General features: G+C 37.5%; 1 protein-coding gene and 2 long non-coding RNA genes across 3 annotated transcripts; 2 read left to right on the top strand and 1 right to left on the bottom strand.

Moving 5' to 3' along the window:
* The first annotated feature begins 426 nt into the window (after positions 1-426).
* On the top strand, positions 427-9,611 carry LOC125367214 (coiled-coil domain-containing protein 144B-like). Its single transcript, XM_048367828.1, has 3 exons — positions 427-1,005; positions 3,449-3,641; positions 9,546-9,611. Exons 1-3 carry the CDS (start codon positions 849-851, stop codon positions 9,571-9,573), a joined length of 378 nt encoding a protein of 125 aa, XP_048223785.1. The 5' UTR covers positions 427-848; the 3' UTR covers positions 9,574-9,611.
* Positions 1,064-17,997, bottom strand: LOC125367223. The gene is made up of 4 exons (XR_007214017.1): positions 17,986-17,997; positions 12,528-12,536; positions 9,161-9,165; positions 1,064-1,193 (listed from the first exon to the last, which is right to left on the bottom strand). It is a non-coding gene; the product is annotated as an uncharacterized LOC125367223 (long non-coding RNA).
* LOC125367217 lies at positions 17,141-17,946 on the top strand. The gene is made up of 2 exons (XR_007214011.1): positions 17,141-17,340; positions 17,851-17,946. It is a non-coding gene; the product is annotated as an uncharacterized LOC125367217 (long non-coding RNA).
* Positions 17,998-23,241: the final 5,244 nt, after the last annotated feature.

Genomic DNA, 23,241 nt, shown 5'->3' on the forward strand with positions numbered 1-23,241 from the left:
ACAAAAAGTCTTTATTTCGTCCTGTCAAATAGTGCTAGTAATATATTTTTGCTTTGACAGGTGGAAAGTTTGATATGAATTTAACAACAGTGTGATTTTTGTTCCTTAATGTCACTGCTGTTTATAGTTGTATTATATTTGTAGAAAAATGGTATTTTAAGTAGACTAATACTTTATGAGTTAATGGACTTTACCTATTCATAAAGTGTTATGAGTAGGAACATAAATTACAAATTCGGAAATTTTTGTATGAAAGACAGTAGCTGCAGATATTCTTCAAATTTTGCGTAGGGCTTGGGTGCTGTTTCTGAGATTTTTTGCTCAAGGCTAGTGACCGACCACTTGAGCTCCACTTTTGACTTGTATTTACTTATTTTTTGGGGGTAATTTATTGGAGATAAGAGTGTCGTGGACTTTCCTGCCTGGGATGATTTTGAATTGCAATCTTCAGATCTTAGCTTCCCAAGTAGCTAAGATTACAAGTGTGGAAAAAAAAAATTGTGAATCTTTTGGAGAGTTGGTAGCTCAAAAAGAAAAAACTAAGACAAAGGTATGGTTAAAAACAATAATCAAAAGCAATGTTTGTTAGGAAAATGTATTATGCCATTATATTAATAAAAATTCAAATTAAAAATACATTAAAAACAACGTGAAAATAGAGAATCTTTGATTATATAATGAAATTTACATTGAAATAGGAATTAATAATCTCTATCCATTGTAAAATATCATTTGGCACAAATGACTTTTTTTTTCAGCATTACCTATCTCCTGCTTATCTAAAAAGATGGAAAATATCACTTCGTACCTTTAATATAGGGTATAAATGTTGTAGAAACTGAATTAGTATGATTTATTTTCAGGTGAAAAATGAGATAACTACCATGAGTGAGTCTGATGACTTCACTCTGTCATCTGAAATAACCTGTGGAGGATGGGAGCTGTCTGGTCCGGACTGTGATGACATCTTGGTGTTACTCAAGCAACTTAGACTGAAGTACAATGGTAAGATGCTTGAACACGTATGATCTTTGACCGTAATACATGGCTAATAGTGTTCAGTACTACACCATAGAACACTGTTGTGTTCACGAGAAATGTGTATTATACTATAATTGGATAAAAAGTCTACAGATGTAGCTCAGTGGTAGATTTGCTCAGCAGATGCAAGGCCCTGGGCTTGATCCTCATTACTGCAAACAATAGTTAATAATAATCATAATGAGAACAGTGTTTTTAATTAATATTGCCATTTGTTCACTGTGAGTGGTTCATTCAGGCTTTTGATTGACTGTTTCTCCCTTTGCCTTTAACATGATCACTTTATCAGATCAGTTACCCTCATCTCTGCCTCCACTACTGTAGAAACTTTATAAATGTTATATATCCATTGCCACTTTTCCAAAAACCGGGATCTAATCAGCAACTGTAACTACACATTTTTTTAAATTTCAGACATAATCATATTCATTTGTTGCTTAAACACAAGCTACGCTTTTGTGTTAGTACAGAGATAATTACCTAATTCCTCTAGCTTTTCTGTAAGATAAAAGTACATTTTAATAAAGAAAATTCAACATGGAAGGCTCAGACATTGCTGAGATACTTGAAAACTCTCCCCTCATTCCTCCCACCTGGCTGGCATCTTTGTAGGGGGAGAAGGTGACAAGGTTTCTTCAGAAGGGAGAACAAGCAGAGACTTCCTCTCCTTGGACTGCCTGGCTGTTGGCATCTTGGTGACCCCTGCCGAGTGCCCTGTGGAATTCAGGGATGGTACTGTGCAGGGGGCAGAGGTCACAACGGCTGCTGGAGATGCAGGGTGAGCCGGACATGGGGAAAGCAGAGAGAAAAGAGGGAAGGAGAGGTGAAAGAAAGCCAAAGAACATGGCATGGCACCAGAGGCCCAAGAGTCGGGGTTTAGAAGATGGAGTCCAATTGTTGAGACTCCATCAACTCTTGTCTGAGTGTGAGACTCTGTGAGCTTTGTTTTTCCTTCACACTGTCTAGATATTCCTGCTGAGACACTGCTGGCACAGACACTAGGACCTCCTCATCATCCCAGACATTCAGAATAGTTTAGTTACATCCTCAACTGCTATTAACTATTGCTATTTATTTATAATTTACTACTATGGCTATTTATTTATAATTTGAAGATCAAAAGTTTATTTTGAAGCCCATCTTATGCACCTGAACAAATATGGATTCTAAACATACTACAGTAGTGCAATTATATCATTCTACAACTTCATGACTGTTTACCTTGTCCTCACTTAAAATGGCGGCAAGAACAGTCTGTATTGAAAATTACATTTTGATTAACTCCAACGTTTATGGTAAATTTGTGCTTACAGTGATAAATTATGTGAGACTTAATTTTTCTTAAATTTTGCTATCTCCAGGGTACATGGTTTATACGAAAGTTCTCTAAAATCTGAAAAACAATCCAAACACATGAGAAACCTTCTCAGTTCAGATTTCAACTGGAGTTAGGATTGTCTGTCATCATTCAGTTTGGTTTCTCTGTGTCTCGACATGCTCAACCTGTTGTTTTAATTATATTTCATACTTACACCTCTCTTTTGACCTTCAATCTGGACTACAGTTGTTCAAATGAACAGCCTGACCTCTCTATAATCCTTTCAGATTTCCTTCCCTCGATACCCGGTAGTTTTCGGTCACACGTGTGTCCTCAGTGCTCTGATAATTACTAAAGGAAGTCCTTGCAAATCTGTAGGGCTGTTGACCTGCAGTGCTGTCCTGCACAGGGTTCTGTCCTGCGATCCTTATCTCAGGGATCCACCTGACTGCCTTGCTTTCAACCCGCTCTCAGCTTTTACCACCGCTCACGTACTCTGGTATAGACTATTTCAGTTCCTTCTCTCATTGTAGCATCCTAGAAAGCACTTCAGAGCAAGACGTTAGGACGCGGAAAGGTCAACTTTATTTGCTTCCTGTCTATCGGAGATCATGAACTAACATCTATTTTTCTGAAAAGTGTTTTAGACATTTGGTATGCTTCGTTTTGTTTCAGAAACAAAATTAGTACTTACGGATCCATGGTGGCCACAGCGGACACAAAAGATCCTTAGTGCCCCCCTTCTCCCTCTGCCTGCCTCCTGCTCACCCTTCAGGCTTCAAGGTAGCCATCTTTTCTCCAGGGAAAACCCTCTGAGTTCAGTTTAGATCAGATTCACTTTGCTGATTACAGAACTTTTTTGTGTCACATAATCGGTGGGAATGTATTGTGGCCACGTTTATTTGTCTTTCATCTGCACTAGACTTAGAACTTGAACATGTTCTTATCTGTGTTAGCTGCAGAACTTAGCATAATATGTTCTACGCCGGAGTCTATAGTGTTTAGTGTATAAAATATGAAAATGTTCAGTACTTCATATTTGACAGGTTCTTTATGTTTCATGTATGTCTTGTTTTCTCCCTGATATAGATCCTGGTAGGATACTGAAAATCCAAGATACACTTCATGCATATAAAAAAGTATTAAAACTTAAATGTAGCCACTATGAAGTCCTGAAAGAAAAAACTGAACACATGAGAAAAAATATTAGTATACTACACAAAGAGCTATCAGAAGAAGAGCATGCAAAAGTAGAACAGGAACAGGAACTCCGCAATTTGAGGTAAGATCCGATCATTTAAAAGATGTGTTTACGTGGACATGACACATTAAACAGGGCTCTAACCATTCACACAGTGAGACCAGAGCAGGATGTAATGGGAGAGGCCCACAAGGGCTCAATAGCTGTGTGCATATGGTGGTATAAAATGATGCTTATCAAAATGAACACCAAGAAATGCTTTTGACGTCTGTGCTTTTTTGTCCTGTATGTAAGTTTAATCTGTTTCGACGAGTGCAAAGGGGAGCACAGAAATGAGGGGACCAGAAGGAACTAATGCAGCAATGACTGTATTCCATTGAGAGTCTACTGGATTTCTAACTAATTAATAAACTTATTTGTAGGCAATAGGTATAGAAAGTTAGTTTACTTGACAATATGTTTTTTTTATTGAGGTATAAACATGACTGTATAAAAATAAGTTTTACACTTGTCAATATACTGAGAGACTTCAAAATTCCTTTTCCATAATATTTGTAAGAGGTAGAAATGACATTTACAGGTAGCAGAATATTCTTCCACTATAACCTTTCAAGCACATGTGTTCTCTGGAAGCGGTGGACGTGAGAATTTTTAAATATGAGAACTAAATATATATATATATATATATGTTGAAGCATAGAAATTGAGACCCAGAAAAACTGGGGAGGAGCCGGCGGGGGCTGGCTGGGCGTCTCCAGGAATCCAGTTTCAGTGTTCCCGAGACAGACCCCCCGCCGAGGGGGCCACGGTAGAATCGCGGGGGGTCCAGGAAGGACAGCTCTAGGCAGCCTGCTTGGGAAGCCCGGTCCGATCGGAGCCGCAGAAGCCGCCACACGGGCAGGGCAAAAACCAGGACAAGAGCCATGGACAGAGCGGGCCAGGCTCAGGCCCAGCGCGCACTGGCCACGGACCCCAGGCGGCCCCAAGGCCATGGGAAGCATGAGTACCCCACAAAAGACAGCCCCGCTTGCACCCCCAGAACAGCAGTTGGCAGGGAGCCCTTCCCCCCCACCACTGGAGAGAAAGAAGATGCCAGCGTTGAGGCTGGCACAGACCTGGCCATCTTCCCAAAGGGCAAAGGAATCTGACAGTCAGCTCCAGCCAGGGGGGAGGTCTCCCCACCCAGGTGGGAAGAGCTTCTCCTGGGGTGCTGCCCATTCACCCACAGGAAAACACAGTCAGAGCCCCCCCCCCCCGCACCCCCATCCCACCCGCCCCTCTGCAGATCTGTAGCTTAGCCGGCTGCAAGAGTTTCTAAAATAATAATAATAATAACAACTGTTTCAATCTGAAAAGGGGACCCCCTTCCTCCCACCTCAAACAAATGACTTAAGAAACCAACGATGCCACAGGAAAGCTGACCCTGGCCAGGAAATCAGAGGCTCCAACCAAAGACGACACAAGGTCACCCCAATAATGAAGAATTCTTTTGACCGATTATAACTTTTTAAATGTTTTCTCATTTTCCATCAGTTTTTAATTTTTTTTTTCCTCTCGGGAGAGGGAGATTTTGTTAGTCATCTATTGTTTCCTATCAAATTGCTACAAAATATGTGAGCCAAACACAACCCGTCATTACCTTGAGCTCTCAGTGGGCGAGACATCCCTGTGTACTTGTGGCTCGGTTGCTCGCATCCCCTGTGTACTGTGTGGTGGCTTGGTTGCTCGCAGGGCTGCAATCCAGGTGTCGGCCAGGGCTGCCATTACCCCAAAGCTCCAGGAAGACTGGATCGCTTTCCACGTTCAGGTCACAGGGCCTTCAGCAGGATTGACTTCCCCACAGGCTGACGGGTAGAGAGGTTCATTGCTGGCTGCTGGCCAGAAGCTTCCCTCCATTTCTCCATGTGGGACCTTTTCTTTAGGCAGCCCATGGTACAGTACTGGCATTCTTCAGAGGGAGTGAAGCAGAGACCAAGAAAAAGCAATCCAGCCCGGTGGAAGCCAGTCTTTTGGGACTGTAAGCGTAGAGAGACTATTCTCTCATTTTTACCATATCCTGCTCCATCCAGGCAAGTCCCAGGGTCCAGTTCATGCCCTAGGAGGAAATCACACAGAAGTATAACTGCCAGGAGGCACAGCTTTTGGGGACTGAGACTATCTATCACAGAGACTATTTAAATAATAAAAAATAAAAATAAAAATCAAGGCAGTAGTATATTTACTACTTGGTCTGCTACCAGAGGCAATATTGGAAGATAGTCTCACAGCAATGAGCAAATTAGATATATTTTTTTCTTCTTTTTCTATTCTCTCTTTAAAAACAAACCTCTTGTAATTGTTTTCTATTTCTTCCCTAGATCCGTAGCCAACAGCGTTTCTTAGGCCTCCGCCCTCAGGAGGCACAGACGAAATCCAGGCTCCCATGAGCAGAAGCTCTGCCTCTCAGGCTCAGTACCCTCATTGGGTTTGGTATTATTCGCCTACATTTACATAACCTTTTAAGTTTTTTATTTCTTTTTTGTTTTTTTCTTACCCTTATTTTTTACTTTTTTACTCTCACTCTCTTTTTCATTTCTCTGGATTTATATCTCAGCCATCATCCCTCTGTCCCTTTCATTCCCTCCATTTCTCTACTCTTAATTGCTCCTCCCATTTTCCCTTATCCCTTTTGTAAGTGCTGGTTCTACACTCCTCCTTGCACCTTTATAGTCCATTGATCCCTAGTTCTTGATTGTCTCAAAGGGGTTCATTGAGTAATCCTTTCAGTTCAGATAGATCTAAAGGTAAGGACAGGTTAGTTCACTGGTTCCAACTATATATAATCCAACCCCTGAGTCACAATACTCCTTCCCTAACAAATAAATTCAGAGATAGGGGAATAGCTACCTAACATATTGATCCTCCAAGATCAGGGCAATTACAAGGTCCAGGGTTGATTTTTGTCTTAAAATTGTGTTCTGTGGTGGTAGTTGATCTGTTTTTATATTGAAGAAAGAGTGAATTTACCTATGACAGTGAAATTCTAAAGTCTGTACAACTACAAGACTCAGGTCTGGGCTAGTTCATGCCTTAAAATTGTGTTCTGTTGTATTATTGGATTTCCTTTCTTTCCCAAATGTGAAGAAGAAGCACAAGAAAATGGCAAGTCAGGGAATCTACTCCTGCTCAAAAGAAACAGGCCATAGAGTAGTCAATGAAAAGCCAAGAGGATTGTCCTCAAAATGCTCTACAAGCACGAGTGGTAAATTCAATTAATGAAAAATTGAAGGCATGCATGCACCCATACTTGATTGTCATGAGACTAACCAAAGATTAATAGAGCTAAATAAATAGGATGGAAGAAAGACAACCTCTTCAAAAACTGGTGCTGGAAAAATTGGTTAAACACCTGTAAAAAAAAAAAAAAAAAAAAACTAAAGTTAAATCCTTATGTACCACCCTGCACCAGAATCAATTCCAAATGGATCAACGACCTCAAGGTAAATACCCTGAAAACATTGCAGGAAGGAATAAGAGAAACACTTGGGCTCCTTGGCACATGTTGAAACTTTCTTTTAAAGGCCCAGAAACATAACAAATCAAAGAAAGGTTGGACAAATGGGATTGCATTGAACTGTAAAGCTTCTGCATGGCAAAGGACATAGTTTGAAAGATAAATAGAAAGCACTCAGATAGGGAGATGATCTTCACTGGCCACACAACAGAGAAGGGCCTCACATCTAAAATATACATAGACCTCAAAACTTAAATTCCCCAAAAACAAACCCTCAAAGAAACAACTGCCCCCTTAATAAATGGGCTAAAGACTGAAAGACAGACTTTTCTGAACAGGAAATGAGAAAGGCCAAGAGGCATATGAAGAAATGCTCAACCTCACTGGCCATAAAACAAATGCAAATCAAAACAACACTGAGATTCCAGTCACCCCGGTAAGAATGGCCATTATCAAGAAAACTAATAACAGGGATGTGTCCAAAAGGGAACTCTACTACACTGTTGTTGGGAGTGTAAGCTTATTCCGCCACTCTGGAAAGCAGTATGGCAGTTCATCAAAAGGTAAACCTAGAGCTCCCCTATGACCTAGCAACCCCACTTTGGAGCAGTGCTGTGGCTCAGGTGGTAGAGTCCTAGCCTTGAGCAAAAAAGGACAGTTCTCAGGCCCTACGTTCAAGCCTCAGGACTGGCAAAAAAGAAAGAAAGAAAGAAAGAAAGAAAGAAAGAAAGAAAGAAAGAAAGAAAGAAAGAAAGAAAGAAAGAAAGAAAGAAAGAAAGAAAGAAAGAAAGAAAGAAAGAAAGAAAGAAAGGAAAGAGAGAAAGAAAGAAAGAGAGGGAGGGAGGGAGGAAAAGAAAGAACGAAAGAGAGAGAGAGAGAGAGAGAGAGAGAGAGAGAGAGAGAGAGAGAGACATTGTCCCATTCATAAGGAAATTGAAGCCTTGGGAAAAAACATACTAAGTGAAGTGAGCCAGACCCAAAGAAGTATAGATTGGATGGTTTCCCTCATTGGTAACCATTAGTATATATCTAGAATAGTCCTAAAAGATGATCATAATAGCCTGCTTAATAGCTATGTATATATGATCACATAAGATGATGCTAAGCAAAATGAAGTTCAAGGTACAGAATTCAGTGGTTTATCGTTGTTATTTTCAACATACAATGTGAAATTAGATCTTTTTCTCTTGTTTTTCTTTCCTATGGTTTTACCCCTGTTGTCACTGTATTTGATTTCGGCACCCTGGGTATTGTATATATGTTTACTGAACTAGGGAAGGGAAGGGGAACATCAAAATGGAGAGACAAAGGGGTAAAGGGTGAACAGATGCAACAACAATACTTGCAAGACAAGATGCTGTAAACCAACTGTACAACTCCGGCGGGGGGGGGAGGGGTAATGGGGTGGAGGGAAGGTGGGAGAAAACGAGAGCGGAGGTAACACGTTTGATAAGAAATGTACTCACTGCCTTGTGTTTGAAACTGTAACCTTGACAATTTTTTTTAAAAGCATAGGAATTTTATTAAGATAACAAATTAACAGATGAACAGTGAGATTATAAATTGAATTTTCATTCTCTACCAAAATGACTTTTAAGATAAGCATATTTAATTGCAGATTTGCCCTAAAGCAAGAAGAAGAAGAGAGAAGAAATATTGATGGGCTTTATGAAAAAATTAAAGAACAGTTAAGAGATAAAGAAGAGCAATATAACAATGTAGTTAAAATGAGACAAACACTTGGTGTCTCTGTTAGGACACTGAGTGAGGAACTGAAAACTGTAAAAAATGATTTGAGTCAGGTAATGAGTATTGGGTAAAACTTCATATTTCTCACTTTATTTCATCAATAGTCGTTTTCCTTTTGATTCAAGATATATCCTGTCATATGTTTCTTACTGGTGAAGATACAATCTGAGAAATGTTTAGTAATTTTATAACTCTGCAAACATCCCTCGTGTGCATTTACAAGCTTAAGACCTCTACCACCTAACAAGCCACATAACATAGTATAGCCATAAAGCCATAACGTGTGAAGTTGCTGGTCACTGAAGCCCTGTTACGTGAGGTATAAATATATTGTTTAGATTTAAAAACAAATCCTCACCTCTACTTAAATATAAACTAGGAGAGTTATTCCTGAAATTCTTTATTGTAAATCTTGGCATCTAATAGATGATCATGATATATTTTATGAATGAGCACTGGACTCTAATCACTAGTAGTAATGTAACTTAGGCATCTTTATGTTAATAAACAAGCTGCACATTTAAAAAGAAATAATGTATGATACAATCTCTGGTTTTATGAAGTTTCTGCTTTTGATCAATTTAAATGCCATTTTGCAGTTAACTTTTGATTAACGTGAGTGAAAAGTTCTCGTATTTTTGAGTTTTAGCTTTCAACTGTTTTCATAATGTTCTTCTCTTAAGTAATGCCTTGGCTACCCTAAATGATGTGATACTAAAACTTAATTAAATGTCTTTTTCTAGGCTTTACAGGAACGAAATGATACCCTGAGAAAGCTTTCTGAAGAACAAAGTGCCAGAATATTACAAGGTGAAATTCTGGAAAATCATCTTTCCAAGCAAAAGGAAATGGAGATATCAAAAGCTAAAATGAGTTCTGAGGTAGTGTTTCTAAATCTGTGTGTATGCACTTCCGTATGCACATATTTCAAAATCCTGCTCAGTGCAGAATATGAGAATATGCCAGAACCATAAGAGAGTATGGTAGAATTGAAAACCCTATGTATGTGTAACACCAGTGTATGTGGAGACTATGCTGTTTCTGTCTCACTGGACAATGTTCTGAAGTCAACTTCCTTCGCCTCTAGCAGCCGAGTAGGGAACATATAGAATGACCTCGTACAATGCAAAGGGGCCTAGCATTTTTATAGGAATTTATAGTTTCATGATCAAATCGTCTTTGGTACTATAATACATGTTCTATTTGGGGCACCGATTTCCCTCATTTGTATGCTAGTAGGCTGGCTGGGTTATTTCTTCCAGTGCTAGGTAAGCATAAAATAACAGCTATCAGAGGTGATATTTTGTTTGCCATTTTCTCCTTTGAGAAAAGTCAGTGTGTGCTCCCAGTTATCCTGTCTTTCACGACAAAGGGCTTTGGAAAATAATGATAGGATGTATGATATAGATAGATAGATGATAGATAAATATAGATAGATAGATGCTTCAGTAAGCGTTCTGTCCCTGAGCTTTACCTTGCCCTGTGTTTTGTTTCATGGTTTCTTTTTTCAGTCTTCAATAGGGAAGACAGGTCCTCTTGAATGCTTTTCAGCTTCTTTATCCCTGATACATGTCCCTTGCCTATGGTCTACATACATTTATTTCTTGTATTTTGATAGAACATGAAGGAAAAATATTCTTTTTTTAAAATATATATGCTTTGAGTTATTTTTCAAATTATTTGATAAATTAGGCAGTTCCTTTTCATTTTAGACAAATTACAAAAGCATAGATATAGAACAAGAATAGTACTGATAACCCAAATAGAGAAATAAGAATAGTACCAAACTTTGGCAATGGTTTGTTTGTTTTTGTTTTTTTGCCAGTCCTGGGGCTTTAATGTATGGCCTGAACACTGTCCCTGGCTTCTTTTTGCTCAAGGCTAGCACTCTACCACTTGAGCCACAGCACCCTCTGCCTTTTTTTCTTTTTTTTATGAAAAATTCTTTAATTTTTATTTAGACAGAATAAGGTCTGAAGACATAGAAAGGTGTACAGTAAAGTCAATGTTCTATCACTGAAAAGGTTAGAAAATATTTTAGGTCAAATTTTAAATGAATGAGGTAAAATTTTAATCCAATCATATTTTCACATTTTTGAAACATTAAAGAAAACTTTCAAAGGAATTTGGGCTACAGAATAACAGCATAACATTTCTGTCTGTATTTTTATTAACAATGTTTTAGCCAAAGGAAATGCTTATTAAATTATTTGTAGAGAAAACTGTGCAGTTTCATATATATATATATATCACTTGTAATTATTTTTATGCAGAAACTAGAGAATAGATATCTTTTCCCCTGAAGTTTTGTGTTTGTTTTATATTACTTTTTATTCATTTGGGTTAAAATGTGAAGTACTACAAATTCTTTTTTTATAGATTCTTATAAAGAAAAAAAACTTAGCTGTCTGATTATATACCAAAAGCATATGTCCAAAATTTGATTCAGATTTCCCCAAAGTAAAACTTCTTTCTTTGCTTGATGTTTAACTTTCACAAAGAGAATTGTGATGCTAATCAATGATATAGAAGTAATATATTACTAAACAGTATTCTAACATCACAAAATGGTTCACGTGGGATAAACCAGTTTTATCTGACAGATGGAAAAAAAGCTGATAGCCAAGATTGGTTTTTATGCCTATGTAATAATTTTTAAGGTACTGTAAGAGAATAGGCATAGGATCATGTAACCACAGTGGAATAGATACTAAAAAATCTATTAATATCACAAACACTGGTTTAACCCCTTATGCCATCGAACTCTTATTTAACGTTTCAATTTTAAGTAATTTTTATTCATCCTAATTTCAGAGTTTTGTAATATTATGTAGACACCTTTTTCACATTTAGAATTTTGCCACTAGATGATTTTAGGTTGATTACAATGCAGCAAAGCAATTAACATCAAATGTTGAAAGAAGTGAGCTTTGAAACTTAGGCTAAAATTCACATGGATAGCTATAGATTATGCTTTTGAAGAACACACTAGCAGTATATATATATATAATAGACACACACACCATCCACGTTGGGCTGAAGCGCTTTCCCACACTGGACCACTGGGGGTAAACTGAGGACTGGTGGGGGAGAAGCTGCTGCGATGGCTTCCCGGGCCCTTGAGTAGACAGGACTCGTGGCTCGATAGGGCCTTGTCTCTCCTGAGGGGTTTGCTCCTCTGCGGTTCCCATCCCACGAGAGACGGTGGCCGGTTCAAGGTCTCCTTCAGGAAAGAGCCAGTGGCGAGGTGTCCTAGATTGGAGACTCCTCCTCTTGCACATTTACAGGCTGTCTGGGGGTGAGCTTCTGGAACTTCCACCGGTTTGACTCAGGGGAGGGGTTTATTCTGGCTATTTTCCCTATATATGTGGTGCTGGGGAATCGAACCCAGGGCTTCCTGCGTGCGAGGCAAGCGCTCTACCCCTAGGCCACATCCCAGGCCTGCAGTGGGTTTGTAAGACCTCTTTGGAGGCAGTGTGGATAAACACAGCGCCTACCTGTTTGGCACACAGGGGAGCGTGGCTCGGCGTATTCAGAGTCATGTAAGTGTGCTTTTAGAACTGCAAGTTCCATGGAAGCCACCCCTGGACTCCACCTCCAGCATCTACTTCCTGGCCTAGAAAACACCAATTTATTCATTATTTCTAAAACTTCTGAATCCTGCAGAATTTGTTTGTTTTTGTTGTTGTTGCCAGTCCTGGGGCTTGAACTCAGGGCCTGAGCACTGTCCCTGGCTTCCTTTTTGCTCAAGGCTAGCACTCTACCACTTGAGCCACAGAGCCATTTCCGGCTTTTTTCTATATATGTGGTGCTGAGGAATCGACTCCAGGGCTTCATGTATAGGAGGCCAGCACTTTACTACTAGGCCATATTCCCAGCCCATAATTTGTATTTTTAGTAATAATTAGTTATTTTTGACTGTCTTCTTTTCCTTAACATGGTGGGGTTTTTTTTAATTTTTCATTTCATTTGTATAATGAATGAATCCTCTCTTTACTGTTTCTGGCATTGCAATGTTGCTCTAGTAGCACTCATAAGTGGATGGGTCATAGGTTAATTGTACTTCTGGGCTGTTATTAATAATGCTACGCTGAACATTCAGTTGTAAGATATGTGGCAAATACAACTTTATTTCCCTTCACCTGGAGTTTTATTCTCTGGTTTACTGAGACACATTTTCCTATCTCTGCCTTTACTCCTGCTATCCTTTCTGCATTTTCAGTTTTTATTTATTTATAGCTGGTTCATAATTTACTTCTTCATTAACTAACTAAGCATTATCTAACTCCTCTGTCTCTCCCTCGCCTCCTCTTCTCAGCAGGTGTCTTGCATAAAAAGGCATAATTTCCTTTCAGATCATTTAGTTCTACCTATGTCAGTTAATCTTATCCAAGTATAATAAATTTACCTAAGGGGTAATTTTATATAACATTCACATCACCCTTTCCTTGAATAAATTGGGAGTGTTTTCATGGCAGCAGTTAGGATGTTCCATCACTCATAAGATATTAAAAGTTTATTTTTTGAGACACTGGCATGCTAAGGCTTTTTTAAATTCGAAAGATATCTTTAAACTTAAAGCTTTTAAAAGGACAGTTCCACTAAATGATAATTTCTTACTATGGAACTAATATATTTTTCTATCCTTCCTTATATAGATAGAACTGGGATGTGTGCCAAATTCTAGCCACTGAAAGCTCTCCATAAAGCTTTCCTAAAGCAGCCCACCGTGACCTCTTGCTGTGAATGGTTTGGGTTTGACGTGGGAGCCTTGACTTCAAGTAGTCTGGTATTTTTCTTTTCAGATTGGAAAGCTTAATCATGCACAGTGAGAGCTGTATCAGTTTCCTACTTCTTAATCCAGGAGGTATCATTTGCTTTATGCACCAAGATGAAGGACCACCATTGAATTCTGATATAAATAAGTTATAAGTTATTAGGATCAGAGAAAATACTGTTGGGCAGAAGTGGAGAAAGTTCCATGAAAGTTAGGGGATATATTCTGGTTTTCTGTGGCCTCTCTTTCCTTATTATTGGGAGAAAGAATGACTCGATGTTAAATTGTAGAGAATAACACTTCCAGTCTTATGCTACCTGTAGAAAAGTTCAAATATTATAAGAGCACAATTATTATTATTATTATTCCACAATAACCCTAAGGCTAGTAGAACCCTGCTCACATTGGACTGTTTAATTTTATCTCCCAATACTTTGGTGAGGGAGTTAATGCAATTATTTCCACTTAACAATGACAAAACTAAAACATAACAAAGTTAACTTGCTCAACCTCACTGCTGGGTCAAGAATTCAGACCTGACATGCAGGCCATTTTGAACAAACTGCCTGTCATACTTTTCTATAACACGTCTATTTGTCACTTAAAGCACTGTGTTATTAACATCTGCAATATAGCTGTGATCATTTATCTTCTTGAGGTTTGCAAATCATCCTTGATGAGATGATGCTAGGAATATAAAATATAAATTCTTACTATATGGGACTGTCACTTTCCCTCCTTTCATCAATGTTGTAAATATGAGTGTCTGAAAAAACATAATTTTAAATGAAAATATGCTGCAGTCCCATAGCCATAATATGTATATACATATACATATATATATACCCATGATCAATATGCATTTATTTAAAGTGTTAGTTTATACTATGTGTTACTTTAAAATTCTCAAGCCATTAAACTTCTAATATGTCAATTAACCTGTGGTAATGTAACACAAAATTCCCATACTTAATAATATAAATGACTCAGGTAATGAGTATTTCAATTAAAATTTTAGCAGAAAAAAATCAGAAGCTGCCTACTTTTTCCAATTATTACTAAAATATTTTTCTTTGTTTTAGTTGCAAGAATTACGGGATCTACACAAAAGTGCTGAACAACATGCAGAGATGATGCAAAAGCGCATGCAAAAGTATAAATACCTTGGACATTTACAAATCAAATAACCAATGTAGCAGGATAATTACAACAGTTAGGATAACAATACATGTATAAAGGCTGGGGACATATACATCTTGAAGTATGAATTTAGGGCTGGGAGTATATTTCAGGTGTACAGTCCATGGATTCAATCCAGCCCTGGAAAAGCAAGAAAGAAAGGAATCAAGAACGACAAATAGCTTGGATTTTATACTGTAAAGTTGTATATCGTCCACAAAGCCTAGGTAGAATTTGATGCATTTATCAAGTCATATACTTAACAAATGTTTATGAATCCCAGTAATTTCCCTTCTATTTCATTTCTCTTTATTTTAAAAATATTTTATTATCTTTAAGTCGTTGTACAGAGTTGTCATTCGACAAAGCACTTTATGAATTCCATGTGTCTTGATCAATGTCAGCCTTCTCAACATTCTCACTCATCCCTCCCCACCCACTTTTCCACTCACTTTAATTTTGTAGCATATACATTGAAGTTTTGACTGCACTTACATGCGTTGTTTTAGAAATTATTTGACATTTTAAAGGTTTCTATGAGAATAATCATATCAAAATATACATTTTTAGGCTTGAACTTAAAATTCTCACATTAAAACATACAGCAAAAGAAAGAGCAGAGCAAATTGAACAGCTGAAGAAAGTTTGTGCAAACGAAAATTTGGTAAGTCTTTCCATATTAATTGCTCCTATACTGAAAGGGAAGTTTTCTTACTCCAGTATTAGCATATAGAAATCTTTTACGCTGTAAAATTTCACTGATAAAATAGTTATTGTGCTCATGCTGATACTAGTTGCTGGTCGGGTGGCAGCTCCTCTCTATGGAACAGTTTACTGAATTCATAAAGTTAATGACTCAACAATAAACAAACCAACCAACCAGGCACCGGTGGTTATGCCTATAATCCTACCTAGGCGGGAGGCTGAGATCTGAGGGTCACTGGTTGAACAAAAGCAGGGTAGGAAAGTCCATGAGACTCAGACCTCCTATGAACTCCCAAGAAAGCCGCACGTGGGGCTGTGGCTCAAGTGACTGACCGCATCCAGGCTCTGAGTTCAGGCACACACACAATAACTAACCAGTTCTGACAGTCTAAAGCCCAGGCTTATATACAATACTTTAACCCATTGTTCTATAGAAGGCGCTGTGGGGTTATTTTTTTAATCTTTTGACTATTTTGAATAATGCCAAATAATGGTCTGCGTGTTGATTTATAATGTTGGGCTCCTGCGAATGGTAATACTTTAAAACTTATAATAAATTCAATGATTTTCCTTAGAATTCTGATTTTTTTCTTGTAGTTCAAGTGAATTTTAAGAGTAAATTATCTGTGATTTTCTTAACAAGAATAGCAAGTAAGCTATTCATTACGAAGGAATCTTTTGTCAAATAAATGATTTTCTCTTAGAATAAAATAAAATTGACCGTATTATTCTGTAGAAATTTAATGAGATCAAATGATTTGTGACAAACATGATGACCTTCAAGACTAATCATAATTTTTGTAACTCCTGACAATTTTACTTTGAATAATTATTCAGACCACAGTGTGGTCTATTATACATTAAACTTTATTGTAATAGAATTTGTGTCAAAGTGTGCGATGGTCTTATTAGACAATTCTCAATCTAAAAGTTGTTTTTTGTTTGTTTGTTTATCATAGGGCTTAGAGTCAGGCCCTGAGTACTGTCCCTGAACTTTTCCCTCAAGGCTAATGCTCTACCACTTTGAGCCACAGCACCATTTCTGGTTTTCTGGTGGTTAATTGGAGATAAGCGTCTCACAGACTTTCCTTCCCAGGCTGGCTTTGAACTGCGATCCTCAGATCTCAGCCTTCTGAGTAGCTAGGATAACAGGTTGTGAGCTCCCAGTGCCCAACTTGAAAACACTTTATTACCAAAGTATACTTTTTTATTCACACAGAATAGTGGTCTTGTAGAAAAAATGGAAGTTGAGTCTTCAAAATATGGACATTTACATCAAGAAAATGAACTTCTCCGGCATGAGTTGCTGTCTATGACCAATGTCCAAAAGAAATGTGGCACACTTGAGAAGGATAAAAAGAAGTTAGAAGAAGAAATTGTAAAGCTCAAGAGTCACATGGCAAAGAATATGTTAGAGCTTAGTCAAATGGAACAATACAAGCAGATGATTGAAGACGGAACGAAACAGGAGTTAGAGGAGAAACTGACAGAAGTCAATCTGTTTTTGCAGGTTAATTTATAATATACTTAACATTTTTAGTCAATTTATGCTTTAGGTATGAGTGTTATAGGTACTTCATCTAGTCCCCTCATTTGTTTTGCAGATGTCTAAAAAGAATATCTTTCCACATAAATATTTCCGTTTCTACAATTATAATTATATTGGTCTTGCATAATAATTTTTCCATTGAGCATTATTTTAGCACTAGTTGGCGTAAAATGAGCTACTTGGAGGAATATAAAAATGGTGATGTTGAAGCAATACAACATTTTGAATATTGCTCTTAAATGACATTGCTTAATTTTCAAAATTTAAATTGATTTTATACTTTATCAGATGACATGGGTAGTAACATCAGAAGGATTTAGATCTAGGGGTGTAGCTCACTGGTAGAATATATTCTTAAGACATATGAGTACTTCAGTTTGTTTTGAAACATATCTAAAGAAAAGAATAGTTTAAATATTTTGTAATTCAGGTTTAATGCAGTTTATAATAATAAGTACTTTAACTGTTGCATCTATTTTCAAATATTTGAAATCACTCAAACATTCATTTGAAAATAAAAAGAGAAATACAAGCCGGGTGCCAGTGGCTCACGCCTGTAATCCTAGCTACTCAAGAGGCTGAGATCTGAGGATCCCGGTTCAAAGCCAGCCCAGGCAAGAAAGTCCAGGAGACCATGAAACTCTTATCTCCAATTATCCACCAGAAAACCAGAAGTGGTTCAAGTAGGGCACTATCCTTCAGCTGAAGAGCTCAGGGACAGCACCCAGGCCCAGAGTTCAAGCCCCAAGATGAGAGAGAGAGAGAGAGAGAGAGAGAGAGAGAGAGAGAGAGAGAGAGAGAGAGAGAGAGAGAGAGAGAGAGAGAGAGAGATGCACAGTTGTTTGGGTTATAATTGTTTAAAATACATCTTTTTTGCTTTGTTGCAGAAACAAGCAGCATGTCAGGAGAAGATAGAACAGTTAAATGCCTCATCGAAAAAACACACAGAAGACAGAATTAATGAACTGGAAACTGAACTCTCTGAAATGAGATGTCAAGTAGATTCTAGTAAAATAGAACGAGAACACTATAAGCAACTCTATCTAAAAGAAATCAAAATTAGAAAATCATTGTCAAATAAACTAAGCAAGTAAGTCAGAGTCAAATCATTCCACATAAACTAATTAATTTGTCTCTAACATATTTTCAATGAAACAGTTTCAGGAGATTAATGGTACCTAATAGCTAACTAGAAAATATAGTTTTGTAACACAGTGTTAATAAATGAACATGCCTTTAATGTTTCATCTGACATAGTTTGCATTCCCCCCCCCTTTTTTTCTTTCTGCATAGTTTTATTTCCCCACTCAGTGTTTTAAGATGCATTTAAGATGGTCTATTAACATGTCGCCTAAAGTATTTTGAAGCTCTTATTTCTTAAGACTACTATATTGTTATCAAATTTCTGGTCAGAATTCTCTAAAACAAAATTTGTAACAAGTTCAACTATCTTTTAGAAGAATGCAATTTAAATCCAAAAGTCAAATACTATTATTCTTCCTTTGGGCAATCTGTCAATTGGTAAATTAGCTTTCTTTCAGTATAGTCTTTGCTCTTACCACTAGAGGGCACCTGAGAACCAGTGGTTTTATTATACAATACATAAAAGATAGCTTGTGATGTAGGAAATGATTAACACAGGTATGAGAGTACAATTTGCATAAAGTAAGAAATAATTTCTCAGTGTGAGGAGATATAGAAGACAAAAATGGTTTCCATGTCTGATACTCTGGTAACTATGGTAATTGCCTAAGGAGATGCCTTTGTTGGTTTTAAACAATTCTACAATCTCATAGTCACTAGCTGTTGCTACTCTGAATTATTTGCTTAATGGTGCCCACATAATTTATTGGTTGGTACAGATGTTATGTTTTTTTAATTTTGCCCTTAACAGGCTTACTAAAATATTTCTTGCTTATTTCAGTCTTGTGTTTAAAGTGTATCTAAATAAAGGGGCACAATGTGAGGTTTCAATATATTTATCCATAGAAAATGATTATTACAGTTAAGCAAGTTAACATATCTATTATCTCACAGGTAGCCTATAAATGTAAGTATTTCTAATTGTACCTAACATATTAGAAGAGATACATTCTGACAAATTTTAATTGTTAAGACACTGCTTAATGGGAGGTTTAATTTACTGTTAACAGCAATTTCTTAAAATATATAAGTCATTTAAGACTCCTATAGGAACAATGACATACCAGTTATTTTCCTTTTTCAATGTTTTCACAGAACTAATGAGAAGCTAGTAGAGGCCAAGACCAAACTCCTCCTAGAGAAACAGCACTACAGATTTTCCCAACCTAGCGCTGAACACACAGGACTTGTTCTAGAGTCCACTGTTGTTGGAAGTGCTAATAATGCATTTTTAATGCCAAGAACTTTTCCCAGACATTTCCCAGAAAACTTAACAGTTCCAGACCTCAATTCCACAGCCTCCAGTGGAGATGGTGCAGCACCACAAGACCTGGTTTAGTTTCTGTTTCTCTAGGGTTTCAGATTTCTGATATCATTCTTGGTGAATTACTGAATCATCTAGTTGACTTATACATGTTAAAGAAAGGTCATAATAATAGGTTTTAATAAAATACAATTATTAAAACTTCATACAGCTTTCATTTCAAGAAATACTCATTTTTTAATTTGATTCAGCAACTGTAACCTAAATAATACACATTACTTCTTTAAAAGCTCTGAGCATAAGTACTTTTAACTGAAGAATCAGCTTAAGACACTCTGGTTTAACTTCTGAATGAATTTGGTTTGATTTGAATGCCACAGAACTTTGACATTTTCATGCACAATCCTATTTTCCACCCTGATCATAAACAAATGATTAATATCCAAGCATGCAACCTGAAATGGATGTTTGAAAATTAAAAGAATCTGAAATTGATATGTTTTATAAATTAAACTTGTAACAATAAAAGTATTTCTGTTTTAAATATTAAAAGTTTGTGACTTTCCGGGGCTGGGGATATGGCCTAGTGGCAAGTGCTTGCCTCGTATACATGAGGCCCTGGGTTCAATCCCCCAGCACCACATATATAGAAAATGGCCAGAAGTGGCGCTGTGGCTCAAGTGGCAGAGTGCTAGCCTTGAGCAAAAAAAAAGAAGCCAGGGACAGTGCTCAGGCCCTAAGTCCAAGGCCCAGGACTGGCAAAAAAAAAAAAAAGTTTGTGACTTTCTAAAGTAAAAATACAGAGTTCATTGCTAATTTACTTATATAATCTTTATTTCAAGTTTCATAAAACATAGTTTATTGCTACCCTAATCACTATGTGATAAATTAGTTAAATAATATACTTGTACTAATTCTTTTTGTAATTTATGTGCATTAATTCTTAGCACTCCTCCAACTTTACATAGTGACAGCCAACAGTTTTTAAAATAGTTAAATTAAGAAATCTTGCATTTAAAAAATGAACTTCACTTACAGCCATCTCTTGCTTGCCTTTGAGCGATGTATAACCAAACATGATAGATATATCATGCACACTTAAATAACAAACACTAAAAACCAGAATCAATTCTAATCTTCCTATCCAAAATGTTGTGTAAAATTATACGCCATCCTTATATTTCCTGAAGATTAATAAGAAGCTTCAAACACAACCGTGTGATTTTAATCATACAGCAAGAATTCATGTGTGGAGATTTTTAAATGGTCCTAATGATGACAAACCATACCGACTTTCGAATTAGTAAGAAAACTTGTTCAAAGATGTTTTACAAACTTTTGTATTTTTTCCAAGTCAAAAGCTAGCAAATAGTTGACAAATATTTTAAAGCTGGTACAAAATATTTTAACAAATATGTTAGTTTGCACTGTGCATCATTGTTAAGAAAATATCTACTTCAACCTGTATATATTTCCTTATTGCTGTATAAATTTTTAAAAATTCTTTAAGAAATTTTAAAAATGGATTTAGATTCAACATATGACTTTATATATATATATATATATATATATATATATATATGATGCACCATTTATTGCTTTCATGGAGTTGTTATGAACTTTTCTTTTTCTTTAGTGCTACTTAGGGTTAAATTCAAGTCCTTGCCAAAGCTTGGCAAGAACTTTTTCACCTGAGCCAGGCCCCTGTTCTTTTGCTTTTAGTTTCTTTTTTTTTCTTCAGATATTTACATGTGCTGACTGTCACATTTGGCTCTATGTTGTGGTCTTCCTGTGTACATTTCCCAAGTAGCTGGGATTACAAGCATGCAAGCATCACCATGTCTAGCTCCATGATCTTAATACAGACAAAAGTACGTGGCTCTCTATTAAATGAGGCTTCAAACTTATCCTCTGTCTTGTCGTTAGGTCCCAATAAAGTTATTGTTAGAAGCTGTTTTAGATGGAGCTGCAATCAAACAGCTTTAAAAAGGCCTCAAACTAAATGATTGTTTAACACACAATCCTAAGACCCTACCTAGCTGAGCTTTACATGGTTTTGTTAGCTCAGTTTTGTATTTTTCTGAAAAGTGAGGGAATCCTGGTTTGTTTCAGAGTCACTATAAAGGACCACTCTATACAAGAAGAGAAAGAACACCCTCCTTTGCTAAACCTGATGCAAATATAAAATGTTTTCTTTAGTTCCTACTAGTAAAATTCAGATAATATATCATTTTACAAGGAAATGACAAACAAGTATGTAAATCCGCACACATTGCAAAAGTAGATGTTGGAGAAAAATTTTTCCCTAAACTTGTATGATCCCCCCTCCCACAAGAATTCTCACATTGCCTATTGTATATAATTCAAAATTTTTTAAATGAAGTGTCTTCTATATTTGCTAGGAATGTATTGCTCCTGGTAAAATAAATGCTAAAACAAGAGATAGTGACATATACTGTACAATAATGAGAGAAAATAACAGGTCTGGGGATGAATCATTGGTTGGAAGTTTCAATTAAATAATTTTAAGTGCTCCAAGGAAACAGTAAAGCTTCCTTTGTCTTGCAAACTATTTTCAACAATCAAGAATCTTCTTGGTGTCCACGCGTGCAGCATTTCCAGACTCTACTTCCTTTTATATGGAGATGTGTAGCATCTGTCCGGCTGATATTTCGTATTCAGATTGAATGAAGATGTGCTACGGAAGGAGAAATTGATAGGCTAGATGCTACCCATCCACAAGGATCACTTTTGACTACAATGTGTCACCTCTCTTAGAGGAGCATGCGCACGTGAGCCAGAGCACATTTTGTTTTATTAGCATTGCTTGGAAAAGATGATCTTCCATTGTAGACATTGAATCCCCCATTGCCTTGCTGGCAGGGGCTCGGTGGCAAGACTTGGGTAGCTCACCTACAGGCCAGAGCATTGCCTTGAGAAGCCAAGGGCGAAGAGGGAGGCCTGGGAGCAGAAGAGACAGGCCAGGAGGGCGTCGGCTGAGGGAATGGGTGCCAAGCGTGCTTGAGCTCCTGACCCTTCACCTGCCAACAGCCATCTTCCATTCAAGGGAACAAGGTCTGCGGGACAGCTGCCACTTGACAGGCAGGCATGTCCACGTGCACCTGTGCCTCTTGACTGGCGTGGGGAACACCCTTCTTCACACATTGCGGAGATGGGATGAACTCACTTATAAAGCAGCCAGCGGTAAAATACTTCAGATACAGCCGGGAAAACTCATTCTGAAGACACTTCTGATGAGGCAAGGTATCTCAAAAGTGTAACCAACTCTTATAAGTCAACAAAAAATGAAAAACTGGTAAGTAAAAGGGCAAGAGGAGTTGAAAAGACCATGAAAGGATTATCAGAGGGCCATAAGCACAGAAGAAGATAGTCCACACTACTAGCAGTGGAAGAAATACCGCTGATTAGAGCTGCGAAAATTAAACAACAGTTTATATTAGGGAAGAAAACGTGGCATTCGAATTCTCATGCGCTATTTAGGTAAATGGAAAGCACTCTGTAATACTTTATCCACCTGGTTCTTCTTGTGTTGTATGCGCACACAGGCCATTGCCCTTGCCTGGCACACACTCTACCCCTTGGACCAGGTCACCATTTTTCTCTCATTGTTTATTGACTAGCCAGCACCCTTTTCCCAGCACTGCACTGAAATCCTGCTCATGCTTTTCACATAGCTGGCATAGCAGCCCAGCGCCACACACCAGTTTTTTCTTCTGGGTGAAATGAGGTCTTGTGAAATCGTCTGTCGTGGCTGATTCACTTTCAACTAAATGGCTGGATTAAAGATATAAGCCCTGGTGC

Source organism: Perognathus longimembris, chromosome 18 (genome assembly GCF_023159225.1).
Source record: "Perognathus longimembris pacificus isolate PPM17 chromosome 18, ASM2315922v1, whole genome shotgun sequence".
Lineage (NCBI taxonomy): Eukaryota > Metazoa > Chordata > Mammalia > Rodentia > Heteromyidae > Perognathus > Perognathus longimembris.